Source organism: Canis lupus, chromosome 26 (assembly GCF_003254725.2).
Source record: "Canis lupus dingo isolate Sandy chromosome 26, ASM325472v2, whole genome shotgun sequence".
Lineage (NCBI taxonomy): Eukaryota > Metazoa > Chordata > Mammalia > Carnivora > Canidae > Canis > Canis lupus.
Window position 1 is genome coordinate 15,610,133 of NC_064268.1, and position 16,979 is coordinate 15,627,111.

Consider the following 16,979-nt stretch of genomic DNA (forward strand, 5'->3'; position numbering starts at 1 on the left):
TATTGTAGGACTTAAATGAAATAGTGAGTTTTAAAAGCCTGATGAAGTGCCTGACACATCATAGGTGCTCAATAAATGTGAGATCCCATGTCTTTAAACACAGTGACTTAGAGAAGTCAGCATGCCCAGGCTTCCGCTTAGGCACCGAGAAGATGTGTTTGTAGGTGACAACTCTCATCCTTAAATTGGGGGCTAACGGGTCATGTTAGTGGGTTCAGAGCCCTACTGTCCCATCCCCAGTGTGTTCAGAAAAAGGTCAGAAGCTAGGGACAATTTAGACCCAAGAAAGATTCTGATTTACAAAAATCTTGTAATTGGACAGGTTCTGTAGAGGTCACTGGAGCTGGCCTTCAGGGTCCCAAGCTATTCCCGGCAGATTAGAAGCTATGCACTCCTCAAAAATGAGAGGGAAAGGATTAAGCCATAAGGCTCCTCGCCGAGCAGAAATTGTTTTTCATACTGGAGCTACCAAATCTCTTTCAGTAATAGTTGCAACAATAGTTAGCAATAATCTGACACTCTGCTTAGTCTAATATTCATTCATATATTTTCCACAACCACCTCAATAGATGAGGTTTTATCCCCATTTTTAAAAAAGGGAAAACCAAGGCTCAAAGAGAGGGGAGGCTTTGCTCAAGGTCATGCTGTAATATCTTGGAGGGATTTACCAAGAGTTCCTGAAACATGGTGAAGTAAAGAATGTGCTCCCTCAGGAGGATGGGCAGTAAGGGTCAGAAAACGAGGGTGAGCTCATTGAGCTGAACCTGGAAGGATGGGTGGGTTTCTTTTTATAGAGAAAGGAGGAGAGGGCACTGCGGGTAGAGGGATCAGCTGGAGCAAAGACAGAGATTCAGGCATCTGTGTCCCAAAGTCTATTTACAATGAATAATTACAATTACAGTGACAGCTAACATTGATTAAGTGCTTACTCTGCACCAGGAATGGTGTTACGCACTTTACGTGCATCATGTCTACGAGCTGGACGGTATCATTAACCCTGTTCTGCAGAAGTGAAATGAAGTGACTTGTCCTAGATCACAGCTTGAAAATGGCAGAACCAGCTTCCGAGCTCCGGGCCACCCGATTCCAAAGCTCTGGGTGGCTCCTGGTTGGTCCGTCGCTGCCCATGGACCATGAGCCCTGAGCTAAACCTCGGAGCTTAGAAAGATCTCTGCCGGTGTGCTAGGGAGGGGCTGTCCCAAGATCCCCTGGTACCTCCTGAGATGTGTCCCTGCCACAACCCACCCCTGCGCCCAAGCCCTCCCGGAGCTGAGAGGAACCCATCAGAGTTGGAGGGCAATCATCACAAAACTGACTGCCTAATAAAGATAAAGCTCCCTAATAAACCCGCAATCCTGCAGTAATGGGTTTGACTTTTAAAAAGCAGATAAAAGTCCCAGTGGAGGGACAGACCTTTCCCATCAACTCTTTAATCAGAATTACTGTGGAGGAGCCATTTCCTACAGGTGGGACAGCGGGATGCCTGAGCTGGCATTGAGAAATGGCCACTTCTGTGTAAAGCCAGACGTCTGCTCCCTCCAGAGGTCCCTCCCTCCCACAGGGAATCCTTTGTCAGAGAAGAACCATGATGGCAAAGGATGGGGCCTCTGGGACAAGCCTAAAGGAGGGGGCCCTGGTGGATGGAAGGGTGTGGATTGAGAACCCACTGGCCATTGGTGCTGAAGCTGCAGGGGCGGAGTCTTCTGAGAGCTTTCTGCTGCTTGATGGGGTTCTCAGGGACCAACCTCGCCCTTGGGGCTCCATCCTCATCATCACCATCTTCATCATCGTCGTCATCATCAAATAACATATCCTGAGCATTTCTTATGTATCTGGGAAACGTGCTAAGCATTTTACACCCACCTTATGAGGCAGGTACTATGAACAACCCCCATTAACATTTGCCATCCTCAGATGGGAAAACTAAGGCCTGATGATAGTAAATTTAACTTCCTGTGGGTCACACACCCCGGAAGTAGCAAAGCAGAGATTCAAACCCATGTCCATCTGAAAAATACAGTACTTCCCCGACCATTGCTTTTGCATACCGTAGTTTGATAGAGGAAAAACTTGGTCTGGGTCTGAGTCTTTGATGGAATTCACAAGAGACAAAGCCCGAGACAGAGGGTGGGGTGCATGTGACCTACTGAGGGTATGCTCTCACGAGAAAGGAGGAGAGGCAGTGGGTTAAGGCAGGAGCAGAAAGCAGAGGGAAAGTGTGGTTTCACCCGAGTGTAGCCTCAGCCTGCTCCCAGGGGGGGCTCCGGAGTGTGGATCGCAGCCTAGAGTTGGTGCTACCTTGAGGCAAGGGGGCAGGTCTCTGGGACTTCTAGGTCACTTAGTCATCAGCTGTGGACTGCCTTCCTACCCTCCCACCCCGGGGGGGGTGGGGTTGGCATAACCTGCAAAGGGCTGCCTGTGAGGCATCTGCAGCCAATATTCCCATCCACCTCGTAGGTGGCCAAGAGCATCCGGCACAGCAGCAAAGGAACCGAGTGGTGGGCCCTGCTCAGCTGCTCATTTGTCAAGGGTCTCTGAGTGTAGCACCCAGCCTCCCCAGACCCCCACTTCTCCAGGCTTGGGCTCAAAGTCCTCCAAGGCCTGGCCTACGTCTGACAAGCTCTGACTGTGATCTGGCCGCACAGCCCCCGCCCCGGCTGGCAGTCTGCGTTTCTGTAACCCAGGAGGAGAGATGGGGCCCCTCGGGTGGTTCCAACAGTGTGAGGCGAGGTGTCTGACAGCTTCCCCCACTGAAGCCCTTTATCTCACTGCTCTGCTGTGTTATTTTAAAACTAACGAGCCCAGACCTCAGGAGCTCACCGCCTGCTCGCCGCCTGCCATCGAGATTTGTGGCTTGTCTGTTCTGTCCTCTCTGCAGATTTCAGTGGCAGCTTTACTCTCTGCTTGTTAGGAATTTTCTTCCAAACCTCAGCCCGGAGAAGGAGGCGTGTGTGCACACGTGTGAGTGTGTGTGTGTGTGTGTGTGTGTGCAGGAACACAGAGTCCTAATTGCACCAAACTCTCAGAAGCCCCATGCCCCCCGCCCCCAACTGTAGTTCTAGCTGATGAAAGACTCCAGTGGGTGGCTCTGGGACAACAAGGAGAGACAAAGTCATCCCTGGGCTGTTGAGAGAGAAAGATGCCTGGACATAGCATGGAATGGGCTATCGCTGGGTTCTGAAGTAGCCACTTCGCTTGACGGTAGAGAGGCAAGGTCCCAGTGTAGGGAGGAACTCCTGAGATGCTCAAGGGCACGCCAACCTCTCTGTCCTTCCTCTTCCCAGAATCCTTTGCCTTTGGCCATCTGGGGACAGGGGATCAGAATCAGCAGTGAGGCTGGAGAACAACGTGACCTGCCCTGGAAAGTGTGGCTGGTATTTAAAGGACCGCCATGGAAGCACCGAGCATACATCATGCCATTTTATTCTCGTGACAGCCCCCTGAGGTGCATACAGTTTGTGTTTCACCAGAGAGGTGAAGAGATTTGCTCAAGGTCACCCAGCTGGGGAGCGGCCAGGAGAGTCTGTTTGATGAATCTGATCACCATGCTCTACCAACCCTCCCTAGACCGGTCACCCTGCCCGCTCCCTGCAGATGTTCTCCAACCTTGCCCTCGCTCTCCTTAGGACTTCTTCCCTTCTTCCCTGGGTCACTCTGGCTCCTGAGAGTTTCTCATGAACCCGACCCACGTCTTCCTCTGGACTCTGAGGAAGGCCTCCTTGGGGGAAGGAGCATGTCTGGAGCATTTCGAAATGACCCTCTACCAGAAGTAAAATGATGCTTAGCAGATGAATGAATTAATGAATAGCTGAGGAATGAATGAACAGGAGGAGTCAGACACGTTATAAGCACAGCAGACCTGTGAACAACCCAGGTTTGAACTGCACAGGATCCACATCTATGTGGATTCTTTTCAATAAATACAGCATAGTACCGTAAGTGTATTGTCCTTATGTTCTTTTTTTTTTTTAAGATTTTATTTATCTATTTGAGAGAGAGAGAGAGAGAGAGCAAGAGAGAGAATGTGAGCAGGGGAGAGGCAGGGGGAGAGGAAGAAGCAGGCGCTCCCCTGAGCAGGGAGCCCAATGTGGGGCTCAATCCCGGGACTCTGCATCATGACCCGAGCTGAAGGCAGATGCTTAACCAGCTGTCACCCAGATACCTCCCCTCCCCATGATGTTCTTAATAACATTCTCTTTTCTCTAGCTTACTCTGTTATAAGACTATGGTGTCTAATACATATGACATACAAGACATGTGTTACCTGACTATGTTATCCGTAGCAGCAGGCTGCTAGTAGTTAAGTTTGGGGAGAGTCAAAAGTGATACATGAATTTTCGACTGCACGGGGCTGGCACCCCCAATCCGTGTGTTGCTCAGTAGTCAATTGTGTATTTTAAGAGCCAGTCCACAAGCCTGGGACAGTCCTATTGAGCCATCCTGTTATTCTAAAACCTCACTGGCGCAGAGCTTACCTACTTCCTCAGCTTCTTGCCTCACTCTAGTGAGGTACTCCATGTTACCCCCAAGAAGATCTGATCACACGGCCTTAAATGCCATCTAAATGCCAACATCTCTTAGAGGCACCTCCCCAGCACTAATGTTTTCTTTGAACTCTAGTCTTGGGCATTAAACTGCTACCTGTCATTTCCACGTGGGTGTCTAATTGGCATCCCAAACACCCGTCTTCACCTTCTTAGTAGCCAGCAGCTCCATCCTCTCTATTGCTCAGAGCCAAACCTTGGAGTCACTCTAGACCCCTTTATTTCTCACTTCCACATCCAATCCATGAGCAAACTCTGCTGAGTCCAACTTCAGTCTGTGTCCAGAATCTGACCACTTGGCATTATGGCAGTGACAACACTGACCCCAGCCACTATCTTCTCTTCAGGTGGATGGTTGCAACAATCTCAGCTGGTCCTCCTACATTTATCCCGGCTCCCTTGTGCACTGCATTCATCAAGCCCCCAGAGAGACCCTGTAAAGCCTACATCAGATCTCATCATTCTTCTTCTTGGAACCCTCCAATGGCTTCTCATTTCACTAAGAGAAAAAGTCAGATTCTTGCAGTAGTCCACCAGCCTGTCCGTGATCTGGTCCCTTGTTACCTCTCTGATGCCTTCCCCTCTCAGATTTTGTTCCCCTTACTCACTCAGCTCTAGTTTCAGTGCATTTAAAATTCCAGCCCTCTCCCAGTAGCATCCCCACTTTTCTTTATCCTCCATTTCTCTTCTCTTTGCAACTTCCAACAGCCTCTGTATTCACCACTGAGTTATGCGTGTTTTCTGCTCCCCCTCCCTCTGCCCATCCCAGTAGAATGCAAGCTCCGCCAAACGGATTGTTTCTGCCTTGTTCTCTGTTACATGTTCCGTGCTGAGAACATGGCCTACACATAGTAGGTGCTCAGTAAATATTTATTGAATCAGTGACTGAATGAAGAATAAGTGAGTAGTCCCTGGTGGCCCTTCTTGGGACCAGTCTTTACTGCTCTTGCCTCTTGAATCCAAGGCTCCTCCTACCATGAGCTGGAGCCTTCTGTCCTGTTCCCAGCAGGTCTTGCTTGCTTGGTGCCTCCTCCAGCAGTGGCTATAATGACGCCCAAAGGGATTCACCTAGCAATGTCCCTCCCCTGGCAAGAAAATATAGTCAGCCGCTCATGCTCCATGGAGAAGTCTAAACCCTGTCTGCAGGGAAAGCTTGTAGAAAGGTTCTGAGGGGGCCCTGGGCTGGAGCCAGAGAGGTTACTCTTGTCTCAAGTGACCCAGCTGGGTGGGATCAGGGCTTGAACCCAGGTCAGTAGGATCCCAGGACCTGTGCACTTTCTCAGCATCACCTAATTACTTTTTGCAGCCCATTCAAGTGGAAAACCACAGCATTTTGGAATTTGGCCATTTCCCAAGTTGGGGAAAGCCTGCATTCCAGGCAGTCCCAAGAATCAAATGTCCCCCTCTCAGCCGCTTGCCTTTTCACTAGGCAAATCGGCAATCGGCAGGCCAGCCTGAGGAGGGAGAGATGACTGGATGAATTTGGGGTTGATGGGAGGGCAGAGGATGGATGTGTTCAGTGATGAGAGTCCACAACCCAGGCATGTTGGGTGCCTGACCCGCTTGACTGAGCTGGGTAAGAAGTGCTGAGCTGATTTTTCTCCATATGGTTCTTTCGTCCCTTGACCTGAACTTGGGACCTGGACAATTTTTGATATACAGGAGTGTTTACCACACACACACACACACACACACACACACATGCTCACACACTCACACACTCTCAGCCCTGAGAGCTGAACTCAAGCATCGTCGTCCTGCTGGAAGAGAGAGTGTGCTAGAGGGCTGTGCTTGTCTGTGTAGGCCACCCTGCAGGGGCGGGTCTGAATCCTTTATAAAATCTGCAATCTGGTTATTCAAAGTGCAGTTCCCGGAGCCGCAGCAGCACCTGCACATCGGTTAGAAGCACAGAAGCATAGGCCCTACCCCAGACCTGCTGAGTCAGCACCTCCAGCCTAATAAGATCCCCAGGGGATTCAGGAGCAAGGAAGGGGTGGGAAGCACCTGTCTCTCTTCCACATGACCCTGAAGGACCCCGGCCCTGGCCTCCTCCCCAGTCTCAGCTTCTTTTCTCCTGTACCCCATATGCTTTGTAGCATCACTGACAATAGCCAGGACATGGTAATACCATCAGTGTCCATCAGTGGGTGGGTGGGTAAAGAGAATGTTTTATATGTACACAATGGACTACTACCCAGCCACAAAAAAAGAAGGAAACCCCGCCATTGTGGCAACCTGGATGGACTTTATGGGCATTTTGCTTGGTGAAATCAACCAGTTTCCACTCTTGCTTCCCCCCTCCAGCCCCTCTGTCTTATCCGGATAACTGCCATGACCTCTTTCTAAATGCTACTTACTCCACTCTTCTGACCAGTTTCCATACATTTTCTAGGAAACCTTCCATGGCCATCCGCCCACATTCCCCAGGCTGGATTAGGTGCTCTCTCTGTGGTTCCATGGCCCTCTGAAATCACTGTACTGTACTGTAATTCCCAGTAGAGGGATCTATCTTGCCTTTCAGGCTGAGAGCAGAAGCCAGTCTTAGTTACTTCACAGTCCTTGAAATCTGATACTAAGTAGGTGCTCAGCAAACAGCTGTTGCATAAATGAATGACATAATGAGAGACATGCCAAGCTTCCATAAAAAATCTTATTTCTTATTCTGTTCCTACTAGGATGAACACAAATGACCCTGATTCCAGGGCCATCTCCCTCAGAGGCTCTCAGGAATCCCCAGTCTTCTCCCAAGCTCCAATACTTTTCCTAGCCATGACAGCAAAGCTTAAAGAACCACAGCCTCCACAGATTACCCACCCCTCACCAGGCTTTATTAACCTTAAAAAGGACTTGGCACCTAGACCTTAGGCGAGGACTGAAGCCCTAAGAACCAAGGCACAAATTAGCCAAATCCATCTTGTTTGTGGGCTGACTCAGCCCCATGATAAGCCTTGAGCTTTCTGGTGGACTCTTGAGCCGAAGGTGTGAGCCTTCACTCTCTCCTGAAACAGGCAGGTTACAGGTGTCTGGCCAAGTATGGGGGACAAGGATGAATCATTCATAGGCCTAAATGCAGGCACAGGACAAGAAGCTGGGGCATGAGCCTTGGAAGGAAAGCAAGACTCTTTGTCTCTCCATGTCTCAGTGCCTTCATCTGTGTAATGGGGAGGAGTTCACTAACCTGGGTGACTTACAGAGAGTTGTCAGCATCAGCTGAGACGCTGGATTAGTACTCAACACCCTGGAGAAGCTAGCTGTGGGATGGAGGCAATAAGTGTCCCCAGTCTAATGACCAAATGCCCTTCCTATTTGTGGAATATAACATTCAAGCCAAACTTGAGATATAGCCCCTCCTCCAAACACATAAGGCAAATCCCTGTCTTGCGATGAAATTACCAAGTTTCACCCTATCCTCCCACTTAATACTTCCTTACATTTTCAAAGTGTTTTCCAGATCTCTCTCCTTTTTCTTCAGTTGATGCTTTCATAAACAAGCAGAGCAGCTAGTGTTCTTGCCACTTTACTGTCCCTGGGTCTGTTCCTCTCCTACCTGTACAGTAGGGATGACCAGGCCTATTCCTAGCTTTCTGTGGAAGCTTAAACGAGATGGTGCTCGGACCGTCCTTGTGTCTGGCACAGAGCAGGTGCTTGATACATGCTGGCTGCTGCTACAATTACATGACATGGAAAGAGCTCTGATGGAGTCACTCATCGTGTGGCTTTGGGCAAGTCCCCTTGCCTATTGAAGACCTCAGTTTCCCTACTCTATACAGAGGAGAGCCAGGGCTGGGGACGCTTCCTATTCCTCCAACACTGTTTTTGTCTCGGATTCCCCAATTGGTCTTTAACTCAATCTAGTGCTTGGGGCATGAGAATCTGTATCCAACCCAGGGCTGACTGAGCACTTTGCTGAGAGCAGGGTGCTTTGATGCGAGAAGCAGGGAAGCAGCTAGGGAGCCAGGCATCTTGGAGAGTTTTGTAGAAAGTTCAGGCCTGACTTTTATCAGAGGCTGGGAATCTGCTGGTTGCCATGACTACGGAGAGCAGCATCTAAGCTCCAGGTCGCTGATTAGCAGGAACGGAGCTGGAAGGCCTTGAGGAATTCAGCACGCATGGCCCCCTCCCTCCTTGTGTGAAGTGGAGTGTGCGGCCCTTGACTTCACTGTTTTAGCTGTCCCCTGAAGATCTTGCCTCCTTTTAAGTGCTTTTTTATGCAACATCGAAGGGCCGTGTGGTAAAAACGAGGCAGCTGCCAGGACTCCTCAGCAAAGATAGAACATAAAATTTTTCTTAAAGCCCTGTAAGGATGCAGATCGGGAGGTGGGGAGAGAAGAGAGAATGGGGCTATGAGGGAGGAGGGGGTGCCATGGCTGAGGTCTGAGTTCACTGAAATGCTGAGTGACATCAGATGGGCCCTTTTCCCTGAACTACTGCTTCTTTATACATAGGAGAGATGTTGACTCTGATCTATGGTTCCCACATGGGATCAGTCATCATCCATCCATCCATCCATCCATCCAGTCGTTCATTCAACAATTGTTTATTGAGCAAAAAGGCACACTATGCCAGGCACTATGTCCCTGGGGATTCATTGGCAAGAAAAGAGGTGAGTTTCCACTCTCATGAAGCTCACATCTGAGTCCAGAAGACCAATGGTTAGCAAATAAACATATAAAACAGTAATTTCAAATAGTAACGAATGTCCAGGGGTAAGGCACAGCAGACAACTGTGATGGAGACAGTGAACACAGGGGCAAAATCACAGAGCAGGTCAGAGAGAGCCTCTCTGAGAAGGTGACATTTGAATGAAGTGGCCATGCACAGAACTCTAAGAGCAGCATACCAAGTGGAGGGAACAAAGGGCAAAGGCTCTGAGCAAAGGCCCTGTTCCATGTGAGGGACAGCAAGGAAGCCATGTGGCTGGAGCAGAGTAAGGGACAGAGAGAAGGGTAGGAGATGGGTGCAGAGGCCAGATCATGCAGAGCCTTTTATCGGGTACCTGGTACAGATTACCTGGTAATCAGTTTGGATTTACTCTTAATCCAGAGGAAGCAAGATCACCAGGGACGTTTCTTCAAGACGTGCATTTCCTGGTTTCACCCTGTTGAGACTTGTATTTATTACGGCTGGGATGGGACTGAGAAGTCTATATTTTTAACAGCTTCTTGGGAGCCTTTGATAGTGTGCCAGGTTTTAGAAACCTGGGCCTACATGGCCTCTGAGTCGTTCACTTTTAAGAAAGCAGAGAAGCAAAGTGTCAGACCGTCTTGAAAAAGGATCTTAAAAGTTCTATGATATTATGGAGAATTCCTTTCTTCCTTCCCTCACAACTCCCTATCTGCCTGGTAAGAATTAATTCTGGTTTTGTTCAGGTTTTTTTGTTTGTTTTATTACAAAATCTGGGATGTGGTCTGTATAGCCAGGATGGTGTAGCCAGGGCTACAGAAAATGAGAACACGTCAGGTGTGTCAGCTTATAAATGCAGCAACCACATTGTACCTTTTCCTCATCAAACCATCATCAGGATTTGCTCATCCCTGATGCTGGCAATGATGGATGAGGCGCTGTCCTCATCCCAAGCCCTGTCCCCCAGCGCCCGGCAAGAGCATCCCCCATCTGTCCCTGCCCTGCCGATAACCCATGCCTCCACTCCCTCCATTAGCGGAAGTCACTGAGACCTTCCACACAATGCCAGCACTTACTCATCATGTATTCATTCACTGCCAAATTGCTCACATCAGTTTGTTTTTCTTTCTCTTTTTTTTTCTTTTTTTCTTTTTCCTATTGAGGGCTTGCCTTTGATACAGATTTGTGTGATGGTTTCCTATCATGCCCCAGAGTCCAAAATTCTGTTCTTGTGTATGTCTAGTTCAACACTCTTCTGGGCAATGCACATACATTGATAAGTTCACTGGTCACTTTTCTAAGAGAAATACGGGGTAGAAGAGAAAATGTATTGACTGAGCTGAGTTGACCAAGACATTGGCTGATTTATCTCCATCAACTCTAACATGAACGGATTAGCTCAAAGCATCGCAAAAGCCCTTTCTAACTTGTTGAAACAGATGCATGTTCTCTTTAGCCAAAGCGTGTGCTCTTTCATTTATTCATTAAACAAATGTTGAGTGTTTACCACACAGCGGGCTCTGGGACAGTAAGACGTGGTCCTACCCCCAGGGAGCTCATAGTCTAGCATGAGAGAAGACAATCAGATGTCAACAGCGTGTATTAGGAGTCATAGTAGCAACGGGACTGTCACATCCTGGAACAGGGCTTAGGCCGCCCCAGAACTCTGCTCCCGACATCACTGTCTCCACCTCTTCAGTGGAGATTCCTCCCTGCTGGTGGCTCAGGCTCAAAACCAGGGAGTCATCCTTGACCCTTCCCATGCCCTATTCTCTCCCATCCCACATTTAACCAGCAGCAAATGATACGAGTTCTACTTTCGAATATCAGAACCTGACCACATCTTGTCATCTTCATCCCTGACCCACTGATCAGAGCCTGGACAGTTACACTAGTGTCCCTGTCCCTGTCATCCCTCCCTTCTGTCCTCTGTTCAAGCGACTGGAGTGATGCTTCCAAATGTAAGCTGGACCATGTCACTCCTCTGTTCCAAAGGCTTCCCATCTCAGCCACAGACCTACAAGACCTACAAGACCTGAACCCTGGTCCGTGGTCTCCCCTCTATCCACTTTAGCCCTGCTTGCCTTTTCTTGTATATATTATATATATAAGCCAAGGGTCTCTGAACCTGCCATTTCTTCAGCCTAGAGCACATTTCCCACTTCCTGCAGGTTGACCTATGCAAACTTCTACATTACCTGACAACAAATTTACCCCCCAAATCCTTGTGGCTTAGGACAACAACAAATAATGTCTCACAGTTTCTGTGAGTCAGGAATTTGGCCAGGCGACTCTGGCTGACCATCTCACATTGAGACAGTGGTCAGATGTCATCCAGGACGGTAGTGTCATCTCACGCTTCACTGGGACTGGAGGATCTACTTCCGAGGTGACATGCCCATGTTGGTGCTGACTGTTGGCAGGAAGCCTCAGCTGTTCTTCACAAGAGCTTCTCCACGGGGCTGCCTGAGTGTCCTCACATCATGGTGACAGCTTCCCTCGAGTGATCAATCCAAACAGAGAGAGGCAGAGGCTGCCTTTGTGACCTAGTCTTGGAAGTCACACGCTATCACTTCTACTGCCTTCTAGTCATTAAAAGTGAATCACTAAGCCCAGCCAGTACTGAAGGGGAGAGAAATTAGGTTTCATCTTTTGATGGCAGGGCTGTCAAAGAATCTGTGAACACATTTTAAAACCACCACAAACTGTAAGGTTAGTCCTTAATCCTTTAAACCTCCATCCCATTACTTCCTCAGTGGTCTTCCCTGACACTCTCTACGAAAGAACAGTCACCCCTTCCCATTACACTGGCTTATTTTCTCCATAATTTATTACCATCCAGTAAGTCATATTATTACTTGTGTATGTCCTTATACCTCCATCTCGAATGTAAATTCCATTATCACAGAGGACACTCCCCCTTATTCTCTGCAGCCCCACACTTAGAACTGACCTGGACACAGGTTAGCCCAGGCCAGGTCAACCATGGGAAGAGGCAAGCTTTGCTGGGGACCAGGCAGACATTGCAAGCTCTAAGTGGTTTGAAGATCCAGGGCAGCATTCCGCATGAATAGACTGGAGGCATGGAAATGGAACCCTCACAGTAAGAGAAGCAGGGCAGAGAGGTGTATGGAAGATTGAAGTTCAGGAAGCCTAGAGTTGGTGGTGAGGAGGTCTGGACAAGAATCCCCATCCCTCCTGGGCTTGCAGCATCTCTCACCTCTGCTTCTAAAGATGCACTGATCAGCAGCTGACAGAGATGGATGTGTTTTGCTGCCCTTCCTTCAATATTGACTGGGTTTGGCCTGCTCTCTAGGCAGCCCTAAGGAGCAGGAGGCTTATCAGATGCATTCATCCTGAGTCATAAAACCAGTCTTGAGGCACTGGCTGCAGGTGCTTGGTGGAGGAGAAATCCTAATGCCTTTGATCAGTGCTTGATCTGGATTCTGCAGAGTGAGGAGGGAGGCGAGTTTACTGGATGGTGCCAAATCCACCTGCGCCTCTCAAACTCCTGACTCTTCTTGGTTGGGGGCCCAGAGGTATGAGTGACAGTGTTTTCAAAGACAGAGTACCCACGGCACCTCCTTCCTCTTTTCAGGACTCAAAGAAGGAGGTGGGACTCAGGTAATTTCCTAGAGTTGCCTGGGACTCTTCTCAGAGGCAGAGGAGGGCACTTCAGGCCTTTATGCAAAATACATGCATCCCAAGTAGGTGGCTTATACCTGCTAAGGACACCAGAGTGTGGAGGTTTGGTTCACAGGGAGGTAAAGGGAAATGGAAAGGCCTTTTGTTTGCTTCGTGTTATCTCATTTTGTCTTCATGACCATTCAACAACATAAGGACTAATGTTATTCCCTGTCTTACCATTGAGGAAACTGTAAAACAGAGAAACTGAGTCCTCTATCTACTAAATGGTGAAAATAGTATTTGAGTCCAGGGATATCCATCCCATACAGAGATAAGGCAGGGAAATGGGACGGAACTGGTGAAGGGAGTTGAAACTAATCCTATCATGCTTTGGCCTCCTCTTCTGCTTTGAACAAGGAAGTGAAACGCTGGTTTCCAGCCTCTCCCTGTGGTTCTGTCAGGATAGGCCAGGCAATGCCACAGTAACAAATAAGCCCCTAAATCTCAGTGGCTTAACCTGACAAAGGCTTATTTCTAACATACATAGTCTGATGTGGCTTAGGTATCTCCTCCAGCAAGTAAGCTTCACTTTTCGGGGTATGTGGCCTCCGAGGTCACTGCAAAGAAGGGAGAGAGAGCTGAAGAAAGCACACAAACCTTACTGCCTCAAGCCAGACGTGACTCATGTCACTCTCACCCAGAGACCAGTGGCCAGATATAATCTCTTATGGCCCCAACCTAAGTGCAAAGGAAGTTGGGAAATATTAGGATGTGTGTGAATGTTTGATGAACATTAAGAATTTGTCACATCCTAGGGCGCCTGGGTGGCTCAGTTGGTTAAGGGTCTTACTCTTGATTTCAGCTCAAGTCATAATCTCAGGGTCATTAAAATTCTGAGTTAAAATTCTCTTTCTCCCTCTGTTTCTGCCCCTCCCCACCCCCACTCACATGCGCGCGCGCGCACACACACACACACACACACACTCTCTCTCTCTCTCTCTCTCTCTCTCCCTTAAAGAAAAAAAAAATCTATCATATCCTAATATTTCCATCTCCTTATTTGTTCCCCTGTAGGACAGAACCCCAAAGCAGCCCTCTGGTTCCAGCTCAGGATGGACCCTCGGAGAAGCTGAGCCAGCATCTGGCCACCGAGGCCTTGGGCACCAACAGCTGGGAGAGAGACAAGGCCTGCCGGGAGCTCAGTCCTGCCAGAGCACGCAGGTGAGATGCCACCCCCACCCTCTCTTTGGTCCAATGAGGAAGTTCAAGTTAAGGATGAAGAAATGAAGTTTGTCTTTCTGGTCACTCTTCATACCCACTTCTCCTTTCCAAGTTCCTCTTTCAGACGCTTAAATCCAATAAAAAATGAGCGAACTGGGGCACCTGGGTGGCTTAGTGGTTGAGCGTCTGCCTTTGGCTCAGGTGGTGAACCCAGGGTCCTGGGATCGAGTCCCGCATTGGGCTCCCAGCAGGGATCCTGCTTCTCCCTCTGCCTATGTCTCTGCCTCTCTCTGTGTGTCTCTCATGAATAAATAAAATCTTTTCAAAAAAAGAAAAAGCAGATTTTTTTCTGTAGAGTACCAGATAGCAAATAATTTAAGTTTGAGGGCCAGATGGTCTCTGCCACAACTACTCACGCCTGCCATCATAGCACCGAAACAGCCACAGACCATATGTAAACAAAGGGGCATAGATGTGTTTCAAGAAAACTTTATTTATGAAAACAGGCTAGATTCAGCCTGGGGGCCACAATTTGTGGCCCCTGTCTCAAATGAGAGAGCTAGTTCCTGTCCATTTTAATGACTCTATGAGCCACTGATTCCCAAGTCATGATTTCAGCCCACATCTGTCTCCTAAGATCCAGATCTTTGCATTCATTCCTTAAATTCAGTTATTCGGCCAAGATGGCTTTAGCACCCAATAGTGACAGGCACTGTGCTGCCATCTGAAGACACAACATTTTACTGAGGCTCGGAGAGGTAATGTGACTTGCCCAAAATATAGCAACCAGTAAGTGGCAGAGTGAATTTTGAACTACGGTCTCTCTGATCTTAAATCCTAGACTAACATCTACCACATTATACATCGATGCTAATGAAAAAGCCAATCTATCCCCTGACTTCTATTTTTAAATTTTGCACCGTGCATACATAAAGCCTAGTCTGTCTTTGGCCTCTAGAGAATCAATTTTGTTGGCAGCACTGTCTTTATAATCTGGCTTCACCAGCTGGTTGGAGGCTTTATTCCTAGTCCTCAAACTAACTTGCCCCTCTCGTGCTACCCTGGGCTTGTATCTACCCCATCAGGGACAGGAGGAAAATGAACATAGTGTGCTTGCCAGCAGAGAGCCCCAGATACAATCCCTGCCTCTTCCTGTTGAATCAGAGGGTGTCGAGCCATTTTACAGATAGGGAAACTGAAAAACATAGGTGGCAGGGTCAAGATTAGCCTGAAGACCCCTAATCTGGTCCAGATTCTTTCCTTGTATCCTGGAGTTCTTGGTTTCCTAAGGCAGAGGTTCTAAACCATATTAGGCACCCATTTGAGAATTACATGGAAGCTAGGAGTGCTGCCCCCAGAGAAAGTGTACATACTCCAGAAATACTCCCCCAATTCCACGTACCATTTCAGAGAATTCATAGACTTCTGGGGCCAATGAACAAGGTTGTCTAGTTAAGAACCTGAATTCTGAAGAAGTGGTTTGGGAAGCCAGCGTGGTTCTCACAGATGAAGTCTGATCCTCCACCCAGGCTACCATCTTGGCTGCAGGCTTTATTTAGGCTCTGATTTCAACAGGGAAGAAACAGTGAAGTCCTGTCAGCTTAGAGAAGTGAAGGTCATTATCAGATCTGGAGAATGGTCTCCAGGAAACAAAAGAAAGTGGTTTTCATGTGAGGCTGAGGGAGATGGAGAGAGAGGGGAGAATTCGTACTTTGAAAACATTACCCATTTCGTACTTTGAAAACATAAGAGACACATCACGTACCAACTGGGCAACATTGAGCAAGTTGGTTTCCTGAGCCTCACTTTTCACAACTATGAAATGGGAATATTGAGCTCTAATTCTCATAAGGATTAAATTAGATCACATAAGTACGGATCCTGACAGTGAGCCTAGAATATGGGAGGTGCTTTTTTTTTTTTTTTTTTTTTTGGAGAGAGAGAGAGAGAGTGCACACATGCAAGGGGCAGGAATGCAGGGCAGGGGCAGGGGTAGACATAAGGAGAGAGAAAATCTTAAACAGGATCTATGCCCAGCACAGAGCCAGATGCGGGGCTCAATCTCAAGACCCTGAGATCACAACCTGAACCAAAATCAAGAGTTGACACTTAACCAACTGAGCCACCCAGGTGCCCCAAGAGGTGCTTTAAATGCTGGCTAGGGCCTCACGGAGCCAGAAGAGCAGGTTCTGGGCATGAAAATCTGAAAAATGATGCCATGTTGTCAGTTTGATCGTGGAGTGTCCCTTTGGTTGTGGAATTGCCTTGCTCCCTTCTCTTATCTGAGACCCACTCTCCGACGTGATAAAAAACACAATAATGGTGATAATGTTAAAGGTGATAATAAAAAGTCACTTGGCATATAATAAATAAATATATAGTAGTTGTGTTATTATGCATAATTATAATAATAGAAAGGGCGTTTACATGAACCTGCTCTGTGCCAGACCAGGGCACGTTACCTGAGTGAGGTCCTCATTTCTTGTGACAAACTTAGGACACAGGTCTCCTGTTTTATTTCCATGTCACAGATGATGAAAGTGATACTCAGAGAGGTCGCTGAGCTAAGAGGTAATGGAGCAGGAATGTAAGTGCAGGTGTGTCAGCTTCTAAAGCCAGCATTCTTTATTGTTGCCTACTCTGTATGTTTGACCACCGTGTACTGAACCACTCTATGTCTGCACAGACTTAACTTCTGCATATTTCACTGCTGCTTATATAACTGTGGTGTACTGTTATAAACACTATTCTGGCCCCTCCAGCCCTGCTGGGAGGGCACACCAAGGCACACAGGGACAGGAAGAAGAAAAAAGGTAGAGGCACTGGAGACCTACCTAGATAAAGGCATTTGGGATTTGTTGAAGGGATTGATTTTCCCCCTTCTCACAGACCTCAAATCTATCCAAATTCAAGGTCTTTCTCCATCTTACTCCATCACTCACATGTGAGTGGAAGACAGTGGTT

General features: G+C 48.1%; 1 protein-coding gene across 1 annotated transcript in view; it reads left to right on the plus strand.

Moving 5' to 3' along the window:
- The window catches only part of SRRM4 (serine/arginine repetitive matrix 4), a 153,346-nt gene that overhangs the window by 94,171 nt on the left and 42,196 nt on the right, over positions 1–16,979 (plus strand). The window contains exon 2 of the mRNA XM_025474134.3: positions 13,869–14,015. Coding sequence (XP_025329919.1) covers positions 13,869–14,015 — 147 coding nt within the window. The remainder of the gene's footprint in view (positions 1–13,868; positions 14,016–16,979) is intronic.